This window comes from Habropoda laboriosa, unplaced genomic scaffold (genome assembly GCF_001263275.1).
Source record: "Habropoda laboriosa isolate 0110345459 unplaced genomic scaffold, ASM126327v1 scaffold224, whole genome shotgun sequence".
Lineage (NCBI taxonomy): Eukaryota > Metazoa > Arthropoda > Insecta > Hymenoptera > Apidae > Habropoda > Habropoda laboriosa.
This window is the reverse complement of record NW_017100341.1, coordinates 378,963-390,243: the sequence shown is the minus strand read 5'-3', so window position 1 is coordinate 390,243 and position 11,281 is coordinate 378,963. Positions and strand designations below refer to the sequence as shown.

The window sequence follows — 11,281 nt, the reverse complement described above, 5'->3', positions numbered from 1 at the left end:
CCACACCAATTCATTATTGTATTTATATAAAATGATTTATTTTATTCTGTAAGAATATATAATGAAATCAACAATGTATTTATTTATATGCAAGCAGATTATAAGGTTTATGTAATATTTGTGAGCAATTTTGAATTATACTATTTACGCTTTTTAATTTACAAAAAAAAAATCAAAACAACGGAAACAAATCTTTATGCTATAAACAATTGATAATTGATTCCTGTGAACATGTATAAATTGTAAAATTGCAAGAAACCAAGCTTGCATTCAATAATAACTTTGAAAAGTGAAACAGAGTATATGTATCTTACGTTTAAGGAAACTCAAACAACTGTTTACCGTTCTCTGAATGAACTATGAAATCCAGTAGACAGCTGTGGATAATTTCTTTCTTGTTCTAGGAATACAGCCACTGCTGCCTTTGCAGGAGTCAACAATCCATCAGAATTTGAACTAAACGAATTGTGTTCAGCACTCTTTGGCACTAATTGTGGAGAACTTGTTTGCTTCGTAGATGAAGGTATTAAATGCTCTTCTGAACAGTCATCAAGAACTTCTTCAGTAGAAACGTTCAAATCAGTTTGGCGAACATCAACCTGATGAGCTTGACTGTCGCTGAGGGTACGTGTATGAGTAACACCGTTCCGCGAAAGAACAGCTAACTTGGTATCGCGGTGGCTGCCATCAAGAGAGATGTTCGAAAGAAATGTTAGCGCGGCCAACCTTCTACGTGAATTATTCTTTTTTAAGGCTGCTGCCATTCCACGGTTGACCGTGTCGACAAACCGATATTATCGAGTACCAACGTAAACGACCAGGAAAGGAACGGACGCCCAACAAGGATTCTTTTATCAAACGAGGACAACTACTAGGATCACAATTCATTGTCACCGCTCGTACACTTAGTCCTGACATTTTCCATTGACGTGCTCACACAGCACACGTAGTAACGTGAACCGGTGTCACTCGTCATTGTACTGTTTCTTCTCATAAGATTAAAAAACAAATCCTGCTACCAATGGAACAACCTTCTTTCCTACTACGCAACACTGTAACCCATCCTCCTCTTGACGGCCGAATGATATCCTCAGTCTTCTTCTGCGACTGCGCGTATTCTTACTTATGTTCAGGTAAAAGTGTATAAGATTTTCTAGAAATTTCGTTTTTTCTTTAAAAAGTTAATACAAATTCATACCTTCCTTTACGCAAGATCACTGTCGTCATAGATTTTACGAATTATATACAATTTATTTTTGTGTATATAATTATCTTCTGAGGTTAGCAGCAATGATCTAAAATTAACTAGGCAATACTATATAATACCATCTTCTTTTTTTATATTAGAAATATATAACTATTTTCTGGTATTTAACATAATTTTATTATTCTATATCATATGTAAAAAATATATTATCTCTAAAATTTCCAACATGTATAATAGAGAAAAATGTAAATACTCTTGTTACTAGCTTTCAAAATAAAAAGTACATAAATAGAAATATTAAAATCAAAAGTAGATATGTATATCAATTATAATAATAAATATAAGACTTACGAAAATCGTAAGAAAATGTAAACTACTAAAAATAATCACGTTTGTATTTATGTTTATTGAAGCAGTGAAAAAAAGCATTTTTTTGGTTATTTTATTTAGAAGAAATGATTACATATTTTCGTAATCGTTATTTCAAATGTATATTACAATCAATATTACCACAGACTAGGTATAGAATAGACCTATCGTCCAATGTATCTTTCTTATCACACAGTTTGAGATTCTAAAGTCGCTTTACCATTTTGTGTCACTTCCAATGTTACCGATTCAACATAGGAATAAGATTACAACACTAATAGTGGTCGGAATTAAAACAAAATGTATGAAACATATTATAATTAATTTATGCTTATAATTTTATAGTTATAGTCACATATACATAAACGAAGCATGTCGTATGCTATATATCGTTTGTGATATCTTTTGGTAATGCAATAAAAGAGGATCTTTTTTTTATGTCTGCTGACTTTACCAACTTCGATCGTTAGGTTGCATGTAATTCCTAAACTCACCACTTCAGAACGTGGAGGGCGTAACAAAATATCTGATTATATATTAGATTGGTATTTCAGTTCGTGACACGAAGTTGCATAAGATGAAAGATTTATTGTATACCTCGTCTGTGAAACTCTGCACATAACTATCCTATACTTATGTATAAAGATTTCCAAAAATATTATTAGATATAATTATTAAGAATGTATTTTATTGCAACCCATTCCCACTACAAATAATATTCTTTTTTATAGCTGGCCTTTTCCTTTTTTAGATAAACTAGTTGTTTTAAAACATATATTTAAATTTATATATTTTTATCGATATTTTGCAAATAATTATTGAAGGTAAAATTTTTTATGGTTTTTGTTTTCGCATATTTATCTTCATTAGTGGAAAATAAAACAAAACAGGAAATAACAAATATATAAATAATCGTGTTAGAAAGAATTAAACAATAATTTATATGAATTAAAATTTGTTCTGCTATTATTGGCATAATTTTTTTAATATTTTTAATGGGATAAAACAAATAACAAAGCAAAAGAAATAACAATTATTTATTAAAGCCTATCGTGGATAAGTAAAATTGAAAATATTTATATTTTCATTGCTATTAATTAAGGATTCTAAGCCTGTTAAATTGATCAAGAATATAATTAATATTTACATATTGTTTCTGTTATTATAAACCTATACATAAATAATTCTATATTAAATAACTGTACAGTATACAAGTTAATACAAAGCTGTTTTAGAAGCAAAAAAAACTAATCTAATTGATATAAAAGTAGTAATATTATGCAAGAAGGAGGTATTAAATTACATATTTTATTGTATCAAATATATTGAACTAAAAGACTAGCAATGAGAAAACAAACATTATGTCACATTATTTATTTGAATTTTTGGAAATAATTTTAGTATTTTACGATTTTTCAACATTCATCTATGTGTTGCAGGAAATTCCCAAACTAAACTTAATATTTGATTATTGTAAAATTGTTTGTGTTTATAACTTACATCTTCAAATTCGTATGTATTCAACTTGTAACAATCTATGGCATGAGATGTTTTGGATATAGTCTATGACATTTGTCTAAAATGATAAGAAAAGTGATGCTCATTATTAAGAATATCTTAAAGTAGCTAGTACAGAAACGTTCTCCATTTATACAACTTGAACTATTCACATGGTCCTAAAATTTTGTAAACAATGTGACAATCATTTGAATGATATTAAAAACTAATTTCTACAAGCAACAATGTTCATACAACTTTTTGTCAATAATTATAAAGAAATTTATATTTAATTTACATAATGATAATAGAAAATTCCGTAAACTCTGAAATAATCTAAAAGGACATCGCAACGAGAATAACATCCAATCATTTTAAATATACAAAGCCATCCACGCTGTATTCTTAAAATAAATAATTTCATTAGTTTCTTGCGATGATCGAACGGATGATTAACAATCATAGTATTAGCTGCTATGATTGCTTATGCCAAATATAGATTTAGTATCCATAACTAAATGTCCTGGCTAGATTGCATAGAAAATCCTAGGGTGGTTATAGATACTGCCATCGTGTTGACATAAGACTACTTAAAGACTCGATACCCCTTGATATGGATTCATAAAGTCCATGCCCCAGCCACATTTGATTTAATTGCCTGTACTTATCATGACACAATCGAAGCGGATTTCCTCTTCGTAAACCTTGATCTGTTTCTCCATACTCATCAAGGTAAGGTGAACAAGCAAAAGATCCTCGATTTGAAATTCTTAAAAAAAGGATTTCACACTGCCGTATTCGTAAGAATAATCCTACTCCAGCTCCACATTTACTTGCGTGATATGTACACGCACCAACTATCGCATCATTCACTTCATATTGGCAACAATAACTTTGAGAACATAACATTTCGCCACATACGAGACACAGCGTCGGAGTTTTAGAATCCTCTCGAACGCTGTTGGGACATCTAAATGGCGATATCATATTTATTAATTCACTATAATCTTCTGGAAGCTCCACTAATTTATTAACTTTCAATGGTTCTTTTATTATTGTGTCTGTACTATCACCAGATAGATGCATTTGAACAGTGGGGTGACTTTTCCAAATATTTATTAATTTTATAATTATATCTAAATTTGGCTTTACTAATCCATCACATGTTGTAGGTAATCCCAAATATGCACAAATATTTCCATATGTTGCTCCATTTATTTTAGTTAGTTCCTCTGGTGCTGGAACATCAGATATATAATGAAAATAGAGAGCACAACATCTAAGAAAGGGTAAAGAAGCTTCTGTGACTCGTCTCCATATATTAGCAGCTGTTTGAGTACCAACATTAATATTTAAAATTTGAACCAATGTTAAAATGGATTCCGAGTACGTGTTTTCAGTTTCTTGACTATCTATCTCCATCTCTTCACTAAAATCTGATGTTAATAATATTTTTACTATAAGAGATATAAATATAAGCTGCAAAGCATAAAATTCAAATATTCCACCAGTAATGATTGGCGGAGTCACACATTTTGTACTAAAGAGACATGGGAGTGAATTGATTAAAGGAACAAGTACTCCAAATGGATCCCAATCTAAAATACTTGCTCCGTCATGCGGATTTTTTAGTAATAATGTTAAAAGAGAAAGAGCATGACTTCCAATAGTCTCTTTATTTGCCCATGTTGAATGTGTTAAACTTGTACGTAATGTACACGTCGATGCTAAAACAGCTGAAATTCTAGTAAGCCCTTCTAAACTGTCCCTTTGTCTAGATGATAAAGCACCCAATAAAGGTTTATCCATATCACGTAGAAGGAATTCTATAGCATGAATACTATATGCTGTTGATTTCCATGCCAATAATGGTACTCTGGAATCACCTTCATGAGGTTCAGTGCCAAATTCTTTTGTGTATGCTGCTTGTGCAAAAAAATGAATTGTAGTAATTAAATTTTCTGAAATGGAGAATGCATGTTGTTTATAAACGGATTCAAAAGCATTTGCTGCATTTCCAAGTTCATGACGAATGGCCTTTACAGGACATACAAATGCATTTGCATAGTAGCGACATGTTGGATCAAGTTGCTCTTTAGTAGATTGTGGTTTATGTAATTTTTCACTTAATTTGCATTCTGTGATTCTTAGAGCTTCCAACCATGTACCAAAATCAATTTCAGGCTGATTTGGTGAAGTTGGTTGTAATGTTCTTAAAGGTGGTAAAAGAGGTAAGACAGTATTACTGAGACACTCGCAAAGTGGACAAAGATATTCATGTTTCTCCACATCAAAACTTGCTGGTTGTCGTATACGGAATGGCCTTCTATTCTCTTTTGCAAGTACATTATTAAAATACTCTTGCCAACAATGTACATGCATTACATGACCACAAGTACCAGTATGTGGTGATGCACCAAGTTTTGCAGAAAGAATTAATGGATCAGGCTCATCAATATTATATCTATCTTGACACAGTACTGTGGATTGTTGAACAAATGCAGCTAATACCATTGCTGGACCAGCTACTGTTACAACTTGATCCTCCTGGCATAAAATACAAGTTTTATAAGTTTCTTCCCCAGAGATGTTAGATGTTTGTCCAATACCAACAGCAACAGGTATTTTTTGAGGACACTTTCCCGAATTCATACTAGAGTCACTATTGGTAGATTTATTCACATCTAAAGCAGCTTCTTCAAATAGCTCAGCATTTTCTTTCATAAAATGTTTCTGCATAGCAGCCATTTGTGCCATTATTCTTGCACGTTTTTCTGCTGCCATTTTTGTCCTCCATTCTTTCTCAGTTTCAACATTTTCACTTGTAACATTTTCTGTATTTGATGCAGCAGCTGTTGTGTTAACTTCCATTGCAGTATTACCAGCAACTTCTCTATACTTTGTTAAAACCCAAGTTAATAAATCTTTATGAGCTTCTACACGTGGACTATTAGATAAATCTTCTAACAATTTATAGATTTTCCATTTTGCAGCTCTTGCTGTAAAAGCAAAAAAAGGATAATAACCAGATTCTTGTTCTTGAAGGGCATATCCAATAAGATGTAAAATCTTATGCACTTGTGATTCTGAAAATCTCCGGGGCCTACAATTAAGTGCTCTTTCTAACACAATTTGCATAATATGTAACATGACATCACACTGCAATAAATTCGTTACCAAACTAAACACTTCTGTTAATTTGGGAAGTTTGGGAGGTGGACAACATTCTAATTCTCCTAAAGCTTTTCTTCGTTTTCGTTGTGTTTCTTCAGAGTTACTTACTTCCTCTTTTGTATAATGATAAAAGAATACATTATACTCAGAATATAAATGAGGTTTTAGTTCATATACTCCTTTTCCTCCTAATGCTTGTGAAGGTTTTTTAAAATCTGCAACATCATGTATTACCCTTTCCATTTCAGTTTCCAAATCTGTATCATCCGATAATGTTCTACTAAGCTCTGAATGAGAAAGAGGTTTGATACATAATTGCTGAATTATTTCCTTTTTTAAAATATCATCAGCAGTAACTTGTCCAACTCCAAGTACATATCGTTCTCCTATTATTGTTATAAGTAATCCTAGAAACTCTTCAACCAACGTTTGTCTGGTACTCTCATCTTCAAGATATTTGACAGCATTTGCATCAAAGTCTGAACTTGCCCATTGTAAAAGATTAAATTTATTTAAAACATGAATGAGAAATTCATTACTTTCTATTAAAGATGCCCCAGCTTGAAGTAAAATAATATCTCTGTCTAACATCTCTGAGCGACATTTAACATTGTGATAAAAATATAACTGATTTAACAAAAAATATCCATTCCTCTTCCACATACCACTATGTACTTGTGCAATCATTACTTGAGTTGCTAATACCGGTTCTATAATCTGCTCTAATGTTGGCTTTGTATGATTGATAAACTCTGCACATTGAAAATGTAAATCATGCATTTCAAGATATGGAAAAAGACCTGCTAAAAATCTGGAGAGTGGAAGATGTATAGATACTGGTTCAGATGATACATCATATTGAAGACATGTTGCACTATGATCTGCTAATTCTCTCACTTGAGGTAAACCATACTTATGTCCTGGCTGTTCATGTAATTTTCTCAAAACCAGCCTAAAAGCTTTTATTAAAACAATTTGATCTGAGCCACACCATTGTAAAGCAAGACTAATAACTGGAGATAGTTTAATATATAAATTAAACGCAGATTCCCATTCAGGTTCATATTCCATATGTTGACCAACTTGTCTCACCACAGCATCCATACATTGCATACTGCTAAGTAGTGTAAGTAAAAGTGCAAGTCCCTGTAGAAAGCTTTTTCTTAATTCATCAGTCCAAACTTGTGGTTTAGAGCTTAGCAAATATCGTAAATCTTGAAGTATACATATAGCTCTTTTAAAAGAAATATTCGGAGTATCTCTTTCAAATTCCAACTTCCCTGCATCGTTACATCTTCGTGAACTTTCCGAAATAAAAGTATTTAATAAGATAAATAGCACATCATGATGTGCAATAAGATAGTGGGCCAATGTAGGCACTGTAAATAACTGCACAGAGAATGAAACAATAGAAAATGAATGATCATGATCATCTCCTATGTAATCTTTCATAATAGAACCATAGTGAGAAGTAAAGACAATTGCTAAAGCTTTTTTGCTTTCATATTCCATAAGCATTCCAGACATTAATAATGTGTGCCATGCTGTTCTTGCAGATTTCCATAGCTGTGAATCTTTCAGAAGTATAGCTTCTACAATGGAAATAAGTGGTATTTTTGTATTGAGTGCAACATCACTGAAAAGCACTCTGAAACTCTCACAGGGATTTATGAATTGTTGTAGCCAATGTAAAAGTTCCATGGCAAATATCTGATGAGCAATTACATGAGCATGAACTACAAGTACCTTCAATGCTCGATTACTATGTCTTGAAGTAAATTTTTCAATATCATTCTGTAATTCTTTGCATTGCTGAAATCTAGCACGCTTTACAACAGCTCTGCCATCTTTGTCAACAACTGTTACAAATTCTAGTGCAGCTCTTTGTGTGCAATTCATAACACGTGTAAGTGTACCAATCACTTGATCAAATGTATGAGTCTCATCATTAAAAAGAACTGTACAATAATCATCTGTAGTTAATAATAATGACAAAGGATCATCATCCTCAATATCATTGAAACACAAATCTAAAGGTAATCCTTGTGTAGGTTCTAAAGATAACATTGTATGGCAGTACCTTAATACTACCTCAAAAGTCACTACTGCTCTTCCTGCTATACTTCCAGGTAATTTATTTTCATGAGACTCTTTAGCTTGAATTCCAGCTAAATGTGTATTACAAAATGGTTCTTTCTTCCAAGCTTCTATATCTCCACAATCACAAAATCCTCCACCGCTAGAAGTACCCATTCTATACTTATGATGACGATGAGCTGATTGTTTAAAACAATCTGCACACAGGACACATGTCGGATCCACACCACATTCTTTACAACTATATGTAGCCTCGCCCATTTTGAATACTTTACCACATATCACATTATCTGTTTGACTTAGTTCTTTTAATACACCCTTTGGATCTCCATTACAAATAAATTCTTCTAAGGTATTAAAAAGTACTTTTTGTGCTCTTTCTCCATCAAAAAACCAATTTCGACAATCACTATTTGGTTCTGGACTATATATTTTTGGAACCCAAATTCGCCAGTGTTCTTTAAAGTGGGTGTCTGATAATATTCGTTGATTCATTTTGTCCATCCACACATTTACACATTGACGTGGGTCACTATGCAACCTTTCGTTACTCATTGTGGTAAGTTGAATTGCCAAAACAATGTGTACTGAAATAATAAATATTACAAATTAAAGTTTACAAACATGTTAACATTAAAAGTTTAATATTCTACAACTAATTTTCTTAGTTTGTGACAATTTTACAAAATTAATACGGTACATAATTGATTAAAATAAATCTTTATTTGCCCTTTAATTAAAAAGTCCTTACAATATCAATTATCTAACATACATTATTATTTTATATACTTTATTGTAACAAAAATTAAAAAATATTAATACACTTTACATTAATGCAATTGTACATTTAAATATTAACAATATATTATAATATGTACAATATCATACAAATTTTGTTCTAAAATCATAAACTTGATAAATATTGCTATACTAACCACAGTAATACACGGAATCAATATAGTTCTTGATATAATGTACCAATGAAAGGCAGATGCATTATATGATATCTTTTACATTGTTATTTGATCCAACACATCAACATTAAATGTATCAAAATCATTCATAGAATTTTATTAAATGAGGTACCTTACTCCATATAGATTATGTGATTTGATACAGTTTCACTACTTCACACAATGCTCCCATTTTTACTCAATCATAATCTGAAAGTGATAGGTTACCAAGGGTTTACAGACAAAGAAATTTGCTCACAATATAATTACTACCTTCTTACTTTAATTACAAAATGTTAGTAATTGCGTCTAATCTTGAATGCTTATTTAGCAAATGGGATATTTAAATAACTCGAGAAACTAAAAGCTCGTCAGTTTCGTAAGAGATAAAAACTAAACATTATATTACAAAATTTTATGTTCTATGTAGAACGAACAACATTCTGTTTTGAAAAAATATTTCATAAGTGTAGGCAGACTTTTCACCAAACCAGACTATTTTTAACTTTCTCTGAAGACGATACTTACTGTTATGACGACCAGGCCAAGGTTAATAAAAGATATTGGAAAGTTCTTTGTTACACAAAATCTGTATATGATTTTTTAACTACGTGTGTGATGATACTTCAAAATTGTCGCCTTATGACAATCATATGTTCGCGTCAAAGATAATATTCGACAATAATAATCAACCAAGTTTTGACATCTCAAAACGGAATGATAAGCAATACTTTTACACAGCTGCTTGAACAATGCACAAAATGGCTTATGAAGTTTAGAGACCGAAATTACATCTATATTAGATACGCTTTCGTTTTAATATTTGTTTCTGACTGCAGCGCCTGAAGAATTTGCATGAAGTGTTTTTATATATAATAAACTGAAATAAATGTTTGTTAATGTAAAAGAAATACAAATTGTGAAACAGTAATATATTTAAATGTTATAGACTTTACATAGTTAATGTACTTAAACATTTCTTTATCTTTACTTACTATACACAATAAGTATTAATTCCTACTTGCAAATAGAATTCAGAAAAATTTGGAAATCCAAAATATTCATTATAAAGTACTATACATAAGTATAAAATATATTTTCATGTATTATTTTAAATATTTAACATATTATGGTAGTATTTCAACTATGGTGTGGTATCAATTTTTACATTAAGATAATTTAATAAAAAGATGACATTTATAATATCTTACTAAAAAATTGATATACAGCAAATTATGTGATCAAGACTGAAAAGAAAAAAATGTTCAATTAAATATAGAACATAGATATATAAGTTCATATTTTTCAATTACGAAACTTTCAAAAATATTTCACCTTAATTTACTAGTTTTCCATATTAGACTTTTTAAAATTAAGTAATATCAAATTAAAAGATTGGTAACGATGAATCTCTAGTAGGGACTTTATTCACACAAAATCAGTTGGATCGTGTCCTTTTCAGTTCATAACGTTGTTGCAGTAACACGTGGTGAAGAGTGTGATTATTGAATTTAAAGCAAAATACGAATATAATAATGTAAGTAGGTACATCAAATTAAGTATTGAGTTACGTGCTTTGTACACATAATAAAGAAAATTATTTACTTTTACTAAATTTTGTTATATTCATACGTATTCATATAGCTTCAAATTGCATACTGATAACGCATCGCAATAATTCTTTAAATGTGCATAAAACTATGCATATATCATCATCTCAAACTATTTTAATTTTTTATTTATTATGCAGAAACTATATGTGAAATAATTAAATAAAATTATTAAACATAGTGTAGGTACTGTCAGACAGTTCTAGAACAAATTGTATATATGACACTACATGGTGTAACTTGTTATCTGTTGTCTGAATAGCCATAAATAGTATTAAAGAATGCGTTATATATTATGTATTCCTTTTAATTAAAATTAGATTTGGCAATCAATCGAAAACATTATGTAGTTATTTAATAATTAATTAGAAAAT

At 30.6% G+C, this 11,281-nt stretch overlaps 2 protein-coding genes across 5 annotated transcripts in view; both read right to left on the bottom strand.

Moving 5' to 3' along the window:
- The window catches only part of LOC108574483 (CDK5 and ABL1 enzyme substrate 2), a 4,581-nt gene extending 3,473 nt beyond the window's left edge, over positions 1–1,108 (bottom strand). For both annotated transcript variants that reach the window (XM_017937085.1, XM_017937086.1), the window contains exon 1: positions 343–1,108. In XM_017937085.1, coding sequence (XP_017792574.1) covers positions 343–764 — 422 coding nt within the window. In that variant the 5' untranslated portion in view covers positions 765–1,108. The remainder of the gene's footprint in view (positions 1–342) is intronic.
- A 2,466-nt stretch (positions 1,109–3,574) lies between these two features.
- Positions 3,575–10,068, bottom strand: LOC108574494 (E3 ubiquitin-protein ligase UBR2). 3 transcript variants are annotated; one of them, XM_017937099.1, is made up of 2 exons: positions 9,826–10,068; positions 3,575–8,931 (listed from the first exon to the last, which is right to left on the bottom strand). In XM_017937099.1, the coding sequence occupies exon 2, from the start codon at positions 8,897–8,899 to the stop codon at positions 3,629–3,631; it is 5,271 nt and encodes a 1,756-aa protein (XP_017792588.1). In that variant the 5' UTR covers positions 8,900–8,931; positions 9,826–10,068; the 3' UTR covers positions 3,575–3,628. The 3 variants fall into 3 exon arrangements, 2 of the variants coding, with proteins under 2 accessions (XP_017792588.1, XP_017792586.1); XM_017937097.1 differs by lacking the exon at positions 9,826–10,068 and adding an exon at positions 9,280–9,385; XR_001891418.1 differs by lacking the exon at positions 3,575–8,931 and adding an exon at positions 9,483–9,507.
- Between the last annotated feature and the right edge of the window lie 1,213 nt (positions 10,069–11,281).

Bases quoted from the DNA above. Each gene is read 5' to 3' on its own strand.
- LOC108574494 (XM_017937099.1), bottom strand. From the start codon at position 8,899: ATGAGTAACGAAAGGTTGCATAGTGACCCACGTCAATGTGTAAATGTG.